Raw genomic sequence first — 19,210 nt, 5'->3', positions numbered from 1 at the left:
AGTTCAGGATTCAAAGACCTTCCCAATGCAAGGGTCCCAGAACTGCATCTGTGCACCGTGTGAACATGCGGGCAGCAAGCAATATACTGAATGGGAGGACACAGAACTCAAAGGTTCTGCCATCGAAGGCAAATCTGAGACAGCGTGTGTATCCCTCCAATATTGGGATCTGAAAATATGCATCCTCCAAGGCAATTAGGCAAACCAGTTGCCCTGGGGGTGGCCTGTCAAACCCTTGGCACCGTCAGCATTCCACAGTGTAGGGGCCGCAGAAACGTGCTGAGCCCTCTTAAATCCAACATCTGTCTGAGTTTTCCTTCTTGGGAATCAGGAAGTAGCGTGAATAGAATCCAGACTGCTGACTGTTCTGCTCCACCTCCCTGATGGCCTTCTTTGCCAAAAGTGTGGCTCTCCGCAGCCAAAACGCCCTGTTCCAAGAGTCTGCCACCACTGAAGGTAACTGACCTTGGGGGGGTGAGCACAGACACTGCAGTCACTACTCCTGAGTCATGGTGGAAATCACCCAGGTGTCCACCCCACGGGTCCCCACGGCTCCACTGGTTGGCTTCCAACCAGTTCCTTATGTCACCTGGAGCCCCTGAAACCAGCTGATGAGGCCTAGCCTGTGGGATTGTTAAGGCACGCTGTTCACAGCACTGCCAGAGCATCCCTGACATCTGCTAAGCACACATGGGGGGCATCCTGGGCCTGCTGGAGCATCTTATTCACATCTAGCCCAAACAAGGCAGATGGCACCACAGGTAGCCTAAGCAAACAGGGCTGGTCTTCCCCCTGCAGCCATGACTGCGACAGCCAGAGAGCGCCTCACCATCTACAGGGGGGCCCTGCCAGTCACCACCATTTGCTCCTTAATCAGCTTAGCTAGGAGGGAGGATACCTGCTGCACCTCAGCAGCTAGATCTGAATCTCTCATCTCCAAGTGTTTTGCCAGCTGGCACTAATACAAGGCCAGAATAGCCCCAGTATTAACCATTTGACCCTGGACTGCCACTGCTCTCTGCATTCTGGTAAGCATGGCATCCATCATCTTAATATTCCTGCTTGGGCAGCTTGGCTTCCCCGAGACCAATTTGGTGGGGGACACCAAGGCCCCTAAAGCCTGATCCATGGGAGGTGATGGGCCACAACTAATCCCCAGACCATGGACCATGCCAGTCGCCTACATAATCCTGACCACCAATGGGTTTCAGATGGCTTTTCAAACTGTCTGAGTACCAGTTCATCCAAATTAGGAAGCAGTGGAACTGAAAAAGGGTGTGACTGACCTACCCCTTCATCATCAAAACGGGAGGTGCTACGGTGTTGCTCTGCCAGCATCTCTATTTTCAGTGCCTGAGTAGCCCGTGTAATGAACTGATGATAGAGGGGAGGTAGATGCTCCTGCTCCTCCTCCATTTCCTACACACACACCTGACCTGGAGGGAGGTCTTCACTCTCTGTGTCACACCCCAGGATATCAACGTCACCCTCGTCTGAAGCATCAGACATAGACTATACCAGATCTGGCTCCTCCTGCCCTGCTAGGGTGGAGGTGGGGTGGTGACTAGTAGATGAGGCTGTCCCCATAGCTGAAGGGGGCAGGGGGGACATCATCAGCACTGAAGTATAAAGGGTGTAAAGTGACTGGGACCCCGTTATTCAAAATCACTAATCTTGGCTGCTTCGTCTTCTTTTTCTACTTAAGCTGCTCAGTGAGAGTGGCTGGGAATTTTTGAGAAAATGAGAAAAAGCCCTGGCCTCCCTCACTCTTTCTGGCAGGATAAAGCAAGGCAGACATGTTAGCTACCAGGCTCTTTTGTTTTGTTTGTATTGTTTGCTTAAAACATTGCCACCATGCACGTCTGTTTGTTCTGCCCTCCGACTACGTTAGGTTCAACAAGGGACTAGGCTGTGAGCGTTAAACAGCATTGCTGCTAATATACACAAGCCACACTTTGCCATGGTGGTATGTAACGATCAGCTGGGGAACACGCCTGCAGCTTCCCCCGACCAGGTCAGATTTCAAAGGAGACAACTGCTATGTAAGCCGATCGGCAAAGCTGATGCCACAGCTACTGCGCTTCCACCGGCGTGTGTGGAAAAGATAACACAGCAATCCAGAGAGGGGCCCGTAAACCAATGCTCCTTCTCACTAGGTGAGTGGACAACGCTGATGTCAACACACACACTTAACACACACAGCTCAGCTGTCACCAACAAGCACACACGTCTGACTGCTTGACCGTGGAAATCAAGGAATCAGAGAGGCCATGCATGGTGCTTCTATAGCCACAGGTGTAATCAGTGCATGACCACCACAGGTGATGTGACTTCAAGAGTAATCCACGTCAGGTGCCCCCGTGGGGGTCAGTCCCTGTACATCTGGAATCTGTAGGGTGGAGAGACAGAGAACCCAAACGTGCAAATTACAGTTTTAGAGAGAAACAGATTAATAGATCCATCTTCATACAGCAGGAAGTTAAATGCTGGCATGGCATCTCACCTTAGTAAAAGGCTCTGGTAGTGTGGGAAGAAAACACACTTTTTGTCAACAAGTCACAGTAGCAGATGCTAGTGGCTAGTTTCTACAGGCTAACTAGAATTTCAGAAGAGTCCAGGAGCTCCTTGTTATGGCTGGTTTCCTGCCAGTGTTGGATAGAAAAAGCCAACCAGCCATCAGCACACCTGGCTGGTGTCAGTTTCCCACCCTGCATGGAGTCAGTTCAGTTACGAAATAGAATTATTACAGGACTATGCAGCTACAGTCACTACTTATAACATAATGCTATGGAGTGATCATCTTTTTTACCACAGCGGACCTTACAGGTTAGGGAACTGTTTTGTCTATCAGCACTTACGTGTCTAGTTGAGATTTTTTTTTTTCTCCATGTGATCTGGTCAGGAGCAAAATCAAGACAAGGACCAATAACGAACACATGTGCCATAGAAAATTTAAAATAAACAAGCAAGAAAAACCATCTTAAAATACATTTATGCTAAATGTTAAATATTGAAACCGATACGTGTATGGACAGACCATTATGCCCATGCCCTGTGTTCATTTTGTCCACATTTGTGCATGTTTTCAGGGAGCTTACAGATATGGATGAAAAGGAACAGTACCACTGGAAATCATGGGGGCAGTGTAGCCAATAGTGAGGCATGAGGAAGAAATTTCTCTCACTGGTAATACAGGGTGTCCATCAAGTCTCTTAATTTAACAAATGTATTACAAAAGCAAATGAACAGACAAATCTGTGGAAATTATTACAAAATGAGGAGTAGATATTGAAGTTTTTTTTTTTTTGCCTCATTTAATCCACCCTGTGTTATAGAAGAGAATTTTCTGTCCTCCTGTTATGATGTGTTCAATAACGTCACAGACCACTGCCATCTACAACGCCGCCTCCACTTTTGCCTCTTTGTAGCAAGTCCATTATTACAACCTTTTTTGTTGTTGTTGTTGTTTTGTTTGTTTTTTTTGTCAAACATTTTTGCTCAAGTGGATTTGTTGTTTAACATCCATGCCAACATGAAGATACATGAAAGGATGATGGTGATGTAGGATACTTGCTCGGAAAGGCTTTCATAAATGATACGGGAAATTATTGAAAGCCATTATTAATCACCATAAGAGTGATTATTAGTTAACCAAGGCAATTTTACCTAAGGATAGGCGTAATGATACCCGATCAAAACTACATCTCTTGGTGATCAGGCAAGAGAGCAGTTTACATCAGTGCTATTAGCTTAGTACTGATAGCCTAAGCATACAAGTGCACTCTGTTATAAACTGAAAGGCAGGCAGGTCTTTTGCTGAAGAGGGATCAAGATTTCCACTCAGAAAACACTCAACTGATGTGAAGTAAAACACTTTATTACAGCGACAACTAGTATCTACAAAGTACCAGCTACAAGATATATATGAAGTAACAGACAACTATACACCTGTAAATGAACAAGGTGATGCATGTATGGACTGACAGTGCATGTGTGTACTCAGATTTTGCTTGTAGTCTTCTTTGTGATTAATATCCCTGGACTACATAAATATTAAAAATCAGTATATTAGTAGTTGACTGCATTTGATTGCAGTTTTCTGTTGTTTCAGCCATCCGGTGACCACCCATCTTTACTAAACTGACTCACCTCTACAGTAGCGACAGCACCGCCTCATTTCTACACAAATGTCTCAGCAACCCGCTCACTAAGCTGCTTGGCGTGTAATCCAGTCTTCAGTGGAAGAAGTCGGCAGGCTGTGCTTTCATAAATGCATATTTCATAAGTGTTCCCACAGACAGGAGAGGGTGTATGACAAGAGAGAAAGAGAGAGAGTGACAAGCATCTGGTGTTTTTTAAATAGAGGTGGAATGTCACATCTCTGAAGAACACTATGATTGCATGGCACGCATGAGCACACTGTTGAGCGCTGAATAATTCGAGGCAGGGTGGAGGATTATGTGGCTGAACTGTAAACCTTCCAGGAGTCGGGGGTTCTGTGGAGCTTGAGGTCTTCTCTGCAGCGAACAGAGGACATTACACTGCCTTCTCAAAGGACTAGATACACTGAAAAATATTTTAGATTGTTAACTGATATTTAGAAGTTGAGACAGAAAACAATATTAAGAGAGATTGTTTAACCCTTTATAGGGCAAGTGACTATTTTTGGTAATTTCAGAAATTTTCCATATCAGGCCCATCCCCTGTCTCAGTTAGTTCAATAATCATTTGGTCTTCACCCAGCCAATCAGCAAAGATCGCTCTACATTCCAGGTCACATGATCGTTGCATTTGACCAATCTCATTGGCTTTGATTTTCTATTACAAAATGAAAATTTTAGAAAAATTTTATAGAAGTAATAAAGTCCTGTCATGTTCTCTAATAACAGTCTAGGGTTGTTGTTTTTTTTTTTTTTTGAATTTCAAAGTATTTCAATGAGTGCCCTATAAAGGGTTAAAATGGGAGGACACCAGGTCATCTTTTAAAATCCTACACATCCCCTGTAATATCACCCTGAACATCTGTTCTTCAGTTCTGTGCACAGTGAGGCCTTCTGGAGAGATTTAAGAATATACAGTATATTTGTGTAAAGCTGAACACAGACTTCACAAAATTTCATAATTTCTTGTATTAGACAGTTATTACAAATTTGTTTATTTGACTGGGTACATTCTTTATCCACAAAATGAAATTTCAGAGAGGAAGAAGAGGAAATCTTTTTTTTATTATTCTATTTTTCTTCTATTATTCTATTATATTCTTGACACATGATATGAATCATCTGTGCAGGAACAAAAGATATAAAATGTATAAAATACACACATGAATTTGAACTGGTGTAAGTATTTATTTCTACCTTTTATCTTATTTTATCTCTTTGCATTTGTAATATAGCCAATTTGGCTGCATTGTATACATACAGTATTGTATGATTTGTTCGTCTGTGATATGTGTTATTATTGTCGAGGTTATGAGTATTTGAAGGGGAAAAGCTTAAGATGGTGACATCATCTAAGTAAGACACACAAGCAGCTCTTGGCATTTACAAGGGCTGCCACAAAGCAGAATGTCATAACCCTGCTGTTTCATGGAGCTGTGGATAGAAAATACATATGAGACATTTTTCTGTGGCTCTTAAGTCCTTCAGAAGGAACTTTAGCAATCCATGTTCTGCACAATCTGACAGTGCCCCTAAATACAAAAAGCAAATCACTGCTGGCCAACCAAAACCATGCATCTCCATGATCAACTTTTCATATAATAAGAAAAGCAATCTCGTCTTTCTGTTGACAATGGTACATTTTTTCAAAATTTGCAAATTAAATTAAATTAAATCATTAAATTAATCAGAGATGAAACTCAATGCCCTGTCTCCTACTTTAGAGCATCTGTGGCATTACCTGCACACAGAAGTGCATGCGTGCATTACTGATAGTCAACAATCCCCTTTCTTAGGTTAAAGGTTACAAGATGTTTCATTGTGTTACATTTCAACTTGCCACTATGTGGTCAGATTAATTTGAAAGCTATTTGTCTTTCCCCTTCCATTGCTGCTTTCTCCATGCTAGTCTCAAACCCATTAGGACCAAATGTGGATAACAGAAATTGCCAATGAGAGCAGAATCAGAGGTGGAAATCGTCAGCCTGTACCCCAACACCAAGTCCAACAGCTTGAACAGACATGTTAAGCTCTTTCTTCAAATATTTATTGTAATCAAGGAGAAATTATGACTGCAGTTAATCATGCAGAAAGCAAACAGGTTATATTAGTGATTTCTGACAAAGAATCAGGCTTAGTGCCTAAATATCAGAGGGCTAACGCCTGAGCAGCATCTCCCCTGCTGCTAATTCCACAAACATCTGCAAATAAACCAACAACCTGAACTGTAACAACAGAAAGTCTTGTTATCCAGACACTCATTTTGTCTAACACACACACACACACACACACTCACTCACCAAACACAAACATCCGCAAACCCACATGCATACATACACACACAGTGCTAACAAGCCAACATGGCTACATCAAAGGCACAGGGATTTATTTTCGTACACTGAAATGAGCGTTTCATGAATAAGCCGGTCGGTGATTCAGGCCTTTGTAGAGAACTTTCCTGTGTCTGTGGCTTGTCGGAACACAGTAACAACATCGAGACTTGGTTTATATGTTTGTGTGACTCAATCTACATGAACTACTTACTCTCCATTAGGACCTGTGGCAAGTGGGAAATATATGCCAGATTTCTCAACTGAATTCTGGCATTTAGTAGAAAAATGTTAATACCAGCGGGATAGAAAAACAAAAGAAGGCACAGAAACGTCCAGCTTACACTGAGCAGAATCCTAAATTGAGAGACTGTATTAATTTTATATGTGGGATGCCTTGTAAAGTTCTTTTGTGATATATACAATTATATGTTAATGCGGGTGCGTGCACACCTCTGTGTGCAGTGTGTATGGGTGTGTACACGTACGCATGCCTGAGTGAATGTTGTCTGCTCGCCTGCATTATGTAATCTGCCCACTGTGGCCTTCTGCTTGACCTTTCAGATACAGCTGCAGAGACATGCCTGGTGCATACTAGTGCTGTCACAACACCAGAGCTTTGAGTTCAATACCTGCACTGAGACTGAGATCTAAAAGTTTTATTTAACTTGGGCACCGTGGTGAAGAAGAAAAAAAAAACATTAAGCTTAACTTTAGAGCAACTCCTGCTCTGAGTGGTATTTTTGTTGGCTCAGGAGGCAAAGCAGATTCATTTCTGGCTCCAGTTTGAGAGAGCAAGTGCAGTCAGGACCACAGACAGCGCCGTGAGAGACTCAGCACCAAGGCCAGAGACACTCAGTCCTCCACGGCAAAACGGTCCTCTCTTTTTTCTTTTTCTTTTTTCTTTTTTCTTTTTTTGTTTGGTCAGGGTTTGCCTTTGAAACTCCTGAAAACTTTGCCAAGAGCCTGAAAACCTTGAACTTTTCAGGCCCCAAACCACTGATGACCCAGTCTTTTCATATACAGGCTACCACTACACATTTATGGTTTTAAAGGTACATTCCACTCAAATACTATCCCTTTACATGCAGCCTTCAGCTAGCCCACAGAATTTCTTTAAGAACAGTATTTAAAAAAAAAAAAAAAAAAAAAAAACACCAGGAAAAAAATCAATTAAATTTTCTTTCAGGTTTATGTCTCTTTAAGTAAAACTGTAGAGAATAGAGCTGAATTTAAATGTCATTTTTTTAAAAAAATGAAAAATATAGCCGCAATTTTTTTTAATGAGGGATAAAATCAAGCTTTTATCTTTCAAAACTGCAACTGATCTGTTTCATATCTTTCGTCATCCAGAGATTCACTGTAAACAAAAACAAAATTAACAATGTTCTTTTCTTTTTAATGTTTTGTGTTCCATGTCACAAGTCTATTATACATGAATACATGAATTATGAATTAGTAAGTGATGATAAAAGTAAGTGATGATCAAAATGAAAGTCAAATGGAATGAATGATATAGTACTCTTTTTTATTTTAAGACAGTAATTATGGTTATGTGACGTAAAACATGAACGTAATTAAGCCTGAAACACCCAACCAATCATTAAAAACAGGTAAAAACAGGCCAAAAAAAGCCAATTACATCAAGAAGTTCATTTCATGCCGCTATACTCTTATATATTTTGAGTAGAGTTTATATGCATGTTCAATCTTCCCTCATTCTACTCCCACTTATTGCATGTGTATGCCCTCTGGATGCGATGTTGGAATGAAACTACAGCTTGTTGAACACATGTGGTGAACGCAGCAGAGCGATGGGACATTTGGGGAAGTGTTTGCTAAAGCGCCTGAACTACATAATGTCATAGGCAGCGACACATGATGTATGACTCTGCAATTATCAAACCTACAAGAATTATGAATCATACAATCCAAGCCCATATTGAGACAAGCACTTATCAGCCTTGAAACAAATCACATCAAAGTCAAACAAACAGCAAACGGTGGCAGCCACACTGATCAGAAATAATTAGCACAAACTGACTAACCATGCAAATCTATGCCAACTAACAGATCACATAAACAGTACTACAAAACTGTACTTCAAATGCCCCAATATCATATCAAGAACACAGAACTTCGACACCCAGCCCAACAAGCTACAATATGAGCAGCTTACAGGGATTCCATAAAAACTTAAAAATCTGCATAGATGGGGCGTCTGATAACAGTGTAGTATCCGGCATCAGTGAATCCCATTGATACCATTGATTGATTGGGCTCACAAAGCAGAATATCAGTTTCCATGTACATAGGTATGAGACCAAATGCACAAATTATATAAAACATGAAAATTATATTCTGTATGCTTTCCCACTTGACATGCATCAAATAAAGTCTAAGCTTCAGAAATTAAACCAGCCCATACGCTGCCTCATAGTCCAATCTCTGATTTTCATGAAACCATAATTCAGTGTTTTTGTTCTAAGCTGTATGCAGGTTATCATATGAAGTTGCCTAGAACACAGGCTGAGACAGTCACGTAAAGCATGCACTACCACGTCCTGGAAAAACCACGCCTGTACGGATGAAATACCAAGTTTGCCCCTCTTTATACATACAGATGACACATGCCAGCTGCTGGAAAGGTGCCTTTCTGGCTATAGAGACTAATCTTAAATCCAGAAGGTCAGTGGTTTGATCCCCCCAGTAACCAATGTGTTCATCACTCGCCATGCATCCTGTTTCATAGTCCTTGAAAAGACATTTAACCTCCACCTGCTCTCTACAAGTGTCTCTGAGTAACAAAAGAAACAGGTGTAATATGACACTTTGATTTTTATTATCCAAGCGTGACTGTGGTCAATTTTAATCTGAATAGCACGGCATGTTAATTTATTTATATTTACGGCGTTTTGCAGACATTAAACACAACACGACTTACAATAAGTGGGCTGGTAGAGATTCAATATCCTGTGAAAGGACACATGGCCTCTGCTAGTGGAAACATTAGATATTCTGGGGATTGAACCTCTAACCTTTCTGTTGATGGACAGAATATCTAATAGCTTGGCTAGACTGTCACCAACATACTGGAGAGGTGATTTTGAACCTTTAAAAAAGCGGCATGATTTCCATGTTGGCCAGCCCATTATTCTTTAGTAAACAGTTGACACACTTTAGTGAAAAACAAAAACAAACAAAAAAAAAAAAACAAGAAAACAAAACAAACAAAAAACAAAGAGCACTTCATCGCAAAACTCCTTGCAAATATATTCATATCCTGCTGTTCCTGCTGTTGGATTTAGTCATATTCTGACAAATTCCCACCAATGCCTGAGGCCAGAAATAAGACTGAATGATATTTGATTTGTGTAACAGAAAGAAAGAAAAGTTTTGTGCCAAAGGACAAATATAACTTTTCACTGGGTTCCTGCAGCAGTTGCCCTTGGTTGTACGTGAACCACCAACATTGCTCAACCAGCAATTCATGATCATGAGAACATGAAACACACAGGTCCACCAAAGGTTTACAAAGAGTGTGTGCCACATCAGCAAAGTGATCATATCAAAATGCCATGCTATTCACTAGCCATGTGCAATGAGTGGGAGGTGTGTCATATCACTGGTCAAAAAATAAAGCCTCTTTGTGCCTGTCATGTTCATGCATATGTAAATTTTGTGTAAATCTCATTTTATCAGCATAACAGTTGCTGGTAAGTGAGGATGTCGAGATTGCGAGCAATTTACTGACACCTTGTGACACCATTCCTTCAAGTAATTGTGGCTTGTATAAAGGCACTTTGAAAGGCAGCGTAAAAGCCTTTGGTAAAGGAGATCAGTGTGGCCATTTAGAATGACTGCTATCAAGGTGAAGGCATCACTGGCAGGAAGTCAGGTATGCAAGAGAGATGCTTTCTCTTCTGAGCTCTCAGATAAGATCAGAAAGAACTCAGATTATAAAGTCATCTCAGGGCACAGCGATGCCAGTGTCGGTGGATTAGTCTCAAAGGTGAAGCATGTACTTTACGCTTGTGGTATAAAAGGGATATTTTCCTGTGCAGTGCACTTTTCTGAGGGCTAATTTGCACCCTGATGTAATTTGCATAAATGTTTGAGTGAACAAAATGAGGGTCCTGTGCTCTTAGCTCCAGCTGCTGGAGTGCAAAATATGTGAAAATTGCCCTTACAAAGTAACATCTGAGAATCTGGACCACAGTGATTTTCCAAAACTTGTCACATGAAAGAAATCCAATCCAGGTCATGGAGCAAAGGTAGTCCAACTCAGGTGTACATCAAGTGGCTTCACAACATGGTATCAGTCACATTACACATACAGAAGGATCAGTGTACACAGTCATAGTCATAACTAGGACACTTAATTGAAATGATATCAAAAACTGGCCAAGGGCAATATCCAAATATGATGATAATGGTATTATGGTGCTAAATCATGATCCCCAGACTTACGAAATCATGTTTGCTTGGTAAAGACCCCACCAAAAACTGCATCATCATAATTTGAATCCTTTTTCACTGAAAATAAAAATAATGATGCAATACCATTCCTGATAAAATTGTGAATCATGTCATAATATCTGCCAAAGTAATTGTATTATGATGTTTTACCACCTCATTCACCCCCTGGTTAAGAATCAGAAATACTTTATTGACCCCTGAGGGGAAACTGGTTCAGTTGCCATTGCTCAAATTCTTAAGAGAAGAATATATTATAAGCATAAGTTAAATGATAAGAAATAGAAAAAGAAATAAGAAATACAAAAATATGTACATTAGTAATTTTTTTTAAAAAGTATGTATAAGTATGCATTATGTATAAATGGTAAATGGACTGCATTTCTATAGCGCTTTTCCAGTCTACTGACCACTCAAAGTGCTTTACAATGTTTTTGCCTCACATTCACCCATTCACACACACATTCACACACTGATGGCAGAGGCTGCCATGCAAGGCGCCTAGCTGTCCATCAGGAGCGTTGAAGGGTTCAGTATCTTGCTCAAGGGCACTTTGACACACCAGGAACCCTCTGGTTACCGGACAACCGCTACACAAAAACACAACCACAAAAAAAGAATATATATATATATATATATATATGTGTGTGTGTGTGTGTGTGTGTGTGTGTGTGTGTGTGTGCATAGATAGTTAGATAGATAGATAGATAGATAGATAGATAGATAGATAGATAGAAAGAAAGATAGATAGATATAAACACACAAACACAGGGATACTGCACTGTTGAATAATTGTTGAATCCAATAGGTATAAATTTTTATACCTATTGGTATAAAAAATACCTATACCTTTTGTATGTGTTATGATGTTAGATGAATCTGTTGCTAATGGTAATTGTTACACACCTGGTACTATGTTTAAAAGCAATGGGTGTATATTGTAGGTCTCTGGATGAAAATGAGACAATCCCCTCAAAAGCAGCACGATATCAACTTTATCCTGCATTTGCATGTAAATGGTCAAACTAACGCTTTATGAATTTACAAAGCTAGTTCTCAGCTTATTGGCACCAGAGATTAACATTGACATCTGATCCTGTAAGGGTAAATGTGATGGCATGGGCAGTACATGTAGCCACAGATAGTCAAGAATTAGCAATATCTAATTTCTTCATCAGTGATAAAAAAAAAAAATCAGTAGCTAATCTTGGTGCTTAAATTATTACACCTCAGAAACTCTGTGCCAAGTTCATGCATGTGTCAAGCCCACGCTGGTAAATTACCAGCCTTTGCTATGCTGCTGCTGGCAGAGAATAACTGTCTGCTGCAAATCCACATCAATTCATCCACAGTTGACTAACTTTCAGTGGCCAAAGAATGGTATTGTCAAATTACAGGGCACTGTCCATGCAGTGAGAAAGTCTTTAGGGGCGATTGTTCCCTCTGTGTAGCCTTATAGGCAATAGCAGCTTCCCTCTCCAGAGGCATGAGAGCTTAACAAAGTACACCAGCTGACTGATTCCACTCTGGCCGCCATGTGACAGCTCGGCCCAGTGTAGCACGACTGTTAATGGCCCTGGACAAATACAGTAAATTGCCTCTTTAAATACTGTGAGGCAGAGGTGTTGAATGTGCAGAAAGTGAAGGCTGTCTTGGGTGTACTGGGGTTACGAGAATGAGCAGGAGATATACAGAGATGGCTAATTAATGTTAAAATTGAATTACAAAGCAACAAAAACTATCTCAAGTGTCATCACTTGTCGTCACTTGAGATACTTTTGTTAGAGGTCAAAACCAAACCGTAACAACACACCCTGCAAAGATCTGACCAGTGATGGCGGCAACTGAGAGTGAGTGTTCATTATATGTTGAACTAGCAGATGAATTAATTAATATACTGCATTTTTATGTTTGTTTTAAACAGTCTACAGAGATTTTTTCCTTTGAAAGAATATTTGTTGATTTCATGTTGTTATCCCAACTCTCCGAATTAAAAAATGCTATTTTTTGCAAATAAGACAAAATACAGAGAGCACAGAAAATGGTAGTTTTTTTTTTCTTTTATGCCCAAAAACTCAACTTTCAGGGATTAAAAAAAAGCATGTATGTTTCAAAAAGGTTTCCTATCCTATGCTCACAAACATATTTAGGACAAAACTACAATCACAGTCTTTTACTGTTGACCAACATGCACTTGCACTTGAGATGGCTTGCTCAAAAGCACTTAAACACTTGTGAAGGTCATGGAGTATTTATTTATATTACTCGTTTAGCTACATCACTTTTCAAACCTTCAGACCACCACTAACCTAACATGTAATAATAACTATTTATATGGCACTTTTCATACACTGAATGCAGCTACGAATGCCACTTGAAATACAGTATGTCTTCATAATGAAATATAATTTTCTGCATGAATGCTCACACACTCCAATTTGTCAGTGCCACAGTATTTGACTGACCTCACGAGGACCTCTCCTAACCACAAGCTGTTTCTCTTTCACCATACAATATTAACTCATTGAGACTGAATGAGAAATTCATGCACTGCCAATATCCCTATGCATATTAAAAAGTCCAAGCAATGCTGATAGAGTAGCTGCAGCCAATTTGCCTGGCAGTGACTTAATGTGAGATCATTGGTTTAATATTTCAGGGGCTTTAGCGTGTCTGGTTTTGTTCACTCCTTGTGAGGCTGCCGCTGCTTACTCTGGCAGACTATTATCGATCAGGCTTGTGTTCTACAGGCTGAGGGGATTACTCGCAGACAGAGTCGCAAAACAAAAGTTTCATAAACACAGCCTTGGCTACAGTGCTGGGAACTGATGGTGAAAAGCGTGAAGCCAGCAGACCACAAACGTTCCTGGTGAGATAAGCTATAAGAATAACAGATTACCGTGATTGGAAACTCTAAACTCCTGTTGGCTCAGATGATGAGAAGGCTGTTTGTTTGTAGCATGTTTTATTGCAATGTATACTGTCTAAAGTGCTGAGTGGACTGCTTGGGACGAGCATCTGTATTTTGAAACACAGCTATCACAGGTTTGTGGCTTAGTTTTGGCTGTCATGCCCAAAAAGACAAAATTAGCAGCCTTTGTAAAGTAACTAGTTCAGGAAAATTGTTCCATACCTGGAGATATATGACTGAGTGACGTGGTCTTAAACAACAGAGTAAAACAAAACTTATAAAGAATCATATTTGTAGCCAGAATGTCCAAAAAGGTAATATACTGTGCTTGGATCTGATGTAAAACCCAGAGGGTGTCTCATAGTTTTTGCTCCTTTTTAAATCACATTTCTAGATGTTACAGTATTCCCCAAAAGGCAATGGCATGGAAACACAGTCCCTTCCCAAAACTCCACTGACATGTGCATTTATCAACAATGCACACTCAACAAAAAGTAAAACATGTTTTCCTTCCAACAATTTACAGGGAAAAAAAATCATTAATATTTAATGTTGACGGGGGTCCCAAAATTGCAGAAAAAGCCTGTTGAGATAATTGCTGACTACAATGTTACTCCAAGCCTGATGGGATTATTTTATTGCCAAGTCTGCCAGTAAGAGTCCAGTGTCGCTGGTTGACAGTGCCTCAAAATGGCCTTGTATGAAAAAGCTCAGTCCTCCCAGCCTCTGGCCTGGAGTCACTGTCTGTTCAGATTTCACCTGACCCAACTACTGACCAGCTCCATGCAGACCTCCCCTCCTGCATTAATGCTTAATGTCCATTAAAAGCACCAGACAGCGGCACAGTAACAAGATTCCTCTCACTGTCTATAAAGAGGAGAGCAAAGGAGCAAAGTATGGTGAGAGTCGTGAAAATGACCACTGGTCAGAAATCACGATCATCTCTGTGATGGAACATTTTATGCTTTTGACAGAATTTCCTTTAAAAAAAAAAAAAAAAAAAATCAAACTGCTAGATGGAGTATTTTTATTTATTTATTTATTTTGTATTTTATTTTATTTTGCCGGCATTATTATGCTAAGTGGTCCTTGTTAGTTTAAGTTTCTCTTGTCTTTCAGCCATGCTGGCCATCGCTGGTCAATGTAACTACCCAGTTCTCTATTTACTCCAGAGATATCACCATTGCCAGGAATCTAATAGAAATTACTTTGTGTGAACCAAAGTTTTACCAGACACATGAAAAAGCAATCATGAATTGAGTATAGCCTGAATCATTATTGAGTTATAATAACTAGTAATAGTGAAACAAAACACACATGTATCGATATATATATATATATATATATTGGCTAGTACAAACAAAACAAAACACACATGTATCGATATATATATATATATATATTGGCTAGTACTCATTGCTACACGTTGCCTCCATTGGTTTTTAGGTAGGTCAGGGTCACGGTTAGGGTTAGGCACAGCTGTCTGAGGCACAGTAGGGCCGGGTTGACCTTGTGACAGTTCTCATGTAAAGAGGAGTGGCTCAGGGCAGGCAGTGACATTTGGGTGTAGCAATAAAAACATATGACTCTTTTCCCATCGTTCATACCAAAGAGCTCTCCAAAAGAATCGGATCATATGAGAGAGGAGAGACGGGGAGAAAGAGCAAAGGGCAGCAAAGGGCTGGAGCTGAAACTGAAACCAGGCCACCTCAACAACGACACGTGGTGACGGCTCCACCGGATGAGCCACCATAGCACCCAAGATTACACTTTAACAACTATTAAAATGTTTGCAAGTAAATAAATGCAAGACCAGGGGAAAAATGCAACACAAATTAAGCATGCTGTTCAAATTTTGTTCATACATGATGGTCGCTACATGTAAATATCTGTCTTCCCTTATTTAAAATTACAAGTCAGTGCTTCTTATGGGAGAGGAAAATGGGCAGCCAAATTGCTGTTAATGGACATTAAAATGTGATGCAGGACAGCAGCCAGGACCTTTACGGAGAAGTCTCACCATCTAGCTCCTCCACGGAGATGCTGGCCAGCACGTCGCTGTCGCTGTCCGACAGCGAGCGGCTCAGGTAGTTCCCCTTGTACAGCAGGCCTGCTGTCACATGGTGGAACGGCATCTTCTCCCTAGAGAGAAAACAGAGCGAAGGGAAACTTTTAGTCAACAGTGAAAAAGGGAGGACAGCATTGAGAAATAGAGGAAATTTATCTCCTGGGCTTTTGGCAGGTTAGTTCGAACACAAATGCCAATTAAATTCCTCCCATTACTCTTAATCTATCAATACAGCATTCATCAACAGAGGAAAACCTCCATGTGAGTGACTTCATTGCAACAATTAAAGTTTCTTGCATATGTGACTGTGCATGAAAATTGTAATAGGCATGCAAATCAGCTACCTTGCAAAAGAGATGGAGAATTTAAGTGTATTGGGGCATAAATTCCCTCTTCATCTAAACTTACACCATATCACCAAGTCAAATAAAAGTGAGAAGTGAAACTTTATCCAGCTTCAGGAGGCCTGTCTGCACCAGCTGTGGTATTAGTTTAAAAACGTAATGTTAAAACCAATGTGTGCCCTGTGTGCACAGTATAAATGAAGCAGAACTCATTCATCAAAGAGAAAAATCACACAGTGAGGGACACCAGTACAACTAGGGGTATGTGTGCACGTGCATGCATGTGTACATGCACATGTGCACATATGAATGAATAAGACCATCAATTATGTAATAAATGGAAGCCAGAGAGTATAGGGGGAAAATAGAGCACATAGAGCAGTGAGACTAGGAGTACCTCCCTCTCTCTAATTGGATTTTATCTTGATGGACTCTTTGAGTAAAAACCAAATGAGGAGTTAAAAAAAAAAGAGGTTTGGAAATGTTCTACCAAAGGCTGTTTTAAACACTGCACTACATGAAAGTTTCTTGACACACAAACAGAAACATTTAACATAAGCACTAACCATGAGTTAAGAGTGAATTAAGAGAGGAAATGGCATGAAGTCAAATGAGAAGACAGAGGTAAACGGAGGTGAGTTCAAAGGACACTGTATATATATCCTCCCTCAACATGTACAAATTTGAGGCAGAAATTGAGTTTGCCAGTGTTGGCTGGCAGAAAATAGTTCCCCTATAGGAAACTCTTTGCCCCCAAGGGCTGGGTATTACAGTATCCATGCCACTGGTTTTGTAAAGAGCTGTTCTTTTTGAATTTTTCATGTGACAGTTTGACCTCCACAAAATAAAACCCATAGAATTTCATGGCATTTATTATTTGGGTTTCTGAGAGACTGTGAGGATCATGGCAGACTGGAAACTTCACCTCATCGCACAGACACAGTGTATGGATCATTCATTCATTCATTCATTCATTCAAGCTACCTCCCCAGGCTCTAATGCATATGCAGCTGTCATCACTGCACATTTAACCACCTCTACAAAAACATCATGTTAACATGCTTTGCAAAAACAGGTTTAGAATTCATTTTAGGGGTTTTAGTGTTTTGAATTTTGAAACACTGAGTGTTGAAATTTCCAAGTCTTCAAAAGTTTAGGCATACCTGAGACTCAAAGTTCACAGGTTGGTGCTGCCAGGCATTCATTACTGCACAAACTGAAAACCGTTTTCTACATCCCTCTTGTTTGTCATTTTAATAACCACATACATCAAGACGTCTGCAACTATGCCTAAAGCTTTCTTTACAAGCTGCTTTCCTCACACATAATGCCAGGATTTTTCATTTCCCAATTCATCAATTATTTAGCCATCTTTCAGCTGTCATTTTGAATATTACAATCATCGCTCTTATCTGCTCCTGTAATATCACTGTTACGAGCTAGCCTATACTCTGTCAGCTGTGTGATGTAACTGTGATTCAACAAATTAAACCTTAATGTGTAGAAAATGTTAATACTTTTGCAAATGCTTTGTTTTGGAGAGGAAAGGCTATGACTGACAGGCAAAAACTGATTGCAGTAATTATCATCCTTTTACCCACGATGGATTAAGACATCAGGTGGACTGGTGTGTGCATGTGAGTGTGTGTAAGTGTATGAGTGCGTAGGCGGGGTTGTAGCTTGCATTTGCAGTTGCCTGGCACTTCTCACACCTTTGGTTCTGTGTTCTTGAGTAATGTGACTATCTATCTAAAATTTATATAGCGCACTTCATAGCCAAAGGAAACACAGCAAAACAACAAAAGCAAGCAAGGAAGTACATTTTATTTTTAAAAATAATAATAACAATAATAATAATAATAATAATAATAATAATAAAAGCGATGGTAAACAGGTAGGTCTTTAGCTTGGACTTGGAAGCAGTCATTGTTTTAAGTTGCAGCTCTTCTGGCAGTTTGGTCCACATTTGAGCAGTGTGGAAGCTAAAAGCAGCTTCAGCATGTTTAGTTTTGACTCGCTGGCAATCCAGAGGCAACCTGAGAGGCCTGCACAGTCTGTACTGGGTCAGAAGAGCTGATAGGTATCTTGGACTTAAACCATTATGTGATTTATGGACAGTATTATGTATGGGATAGTATTTTGATGTTGATTCTGTGATAAACTGCTTGCCAGAGTAGTGATCTAAGAACTGGAGTAATATGCTGAGCTTTTTCAGTTGTTGCTGTTAAAAGCCTTTCACCAGCATTCTGGATCAGATCTGTGAGCAGTCCTGCAGGAGTCCAGCATCTTCTGTACATGTTTCTCAGGATCATGATTTTACATCAAATCTCTGACCCTTGTGATATTTTTAAGGCCGTAAAAAAATTTTGTTTTGAGAATTAATATGACTACTGAGATTTAGGTCTGCATTTAAGACAACAGAGGTTTCTAGCTTGATTTTTACTCTTCAAGGACAGATTGTAAGGTGGCCTTGCTCAGACTGCCAGCCCAAATCCATTTATGGGCATGGCCAGATTGTATCCAGACTGACTGTAGAATGTCTGGACAGCCAAAAGCACATGATTTTTTTGCAAACTGGATCCCAACCACATTTAAAGGTGGTTTGAAATGCGATTCCAACTGGATTTCTACAGATGCGTCCTAGTCCAGATGCTCTTGACACTCAGATTTCAAACTGTCTTTTGAGTTACTTGCAAAGTGACACAATGATAAAATAAAATCCAGAGTGACAGAAGTGCATCAGAGCAGCTGAGCAAAATCAGTGTTGCGACTAGCAGAGCGTTATGCAGGACTACACCGAGAACAAGAGTCCACTGACGGACGCTTAAAGAAACTGTCTGCCGGCAGATTCTCTACATTTCTCCTGCTTGGAAAGCTGCATCACCAGCGTAAGTAGTTACTGACATCTACGTTGTTACCAT

The 19,210-nt window shown here is 40.4% G+C and overlaps 1 protein-coding gene across 1 annotated transcript in view; it reads right to left on the bottom strand.

The window, feature by feature from the left end:
• LOC115370607 (calcium-binding protein 8) overlaps positions 1-19,210 on the bottom strand; it is a 101,213-nt gene that overhangs the window by 68,466 nt on the left and 13,537 nt on the right. Inside the window, exon 2 of the mRNA XM_030067710.1 lies at positions 15,898-16,019. Within this exon, the coding sequence (XP_029923570.1) occupies positions 15,898-16,012 (115 nt within the window). The 5' untranslated portion in view covers positions 16,013-16,019. The remainder of the gene's footprint in view (positions 1-15,897; positions 16,020-19,210) is intronic.

This window comes from Myripristis murdjan, chromosome 13 (assembly GCF_902150065.1).
Source record: "Myripristis murdjan chromosome 13, fMyrMur1.1, whole genome shotgun sequence".
Taxonomy (NCBI): domain Eukaryota; kingdom Metazoa; phylum Chordata; class Actinopteri; order Holocentriformes; family Holocentridae; genus Myripristis; species Myripristis murdjan.
This window is presented reverse-complemented; position numbering and strand designations above follow the sequence as displayed.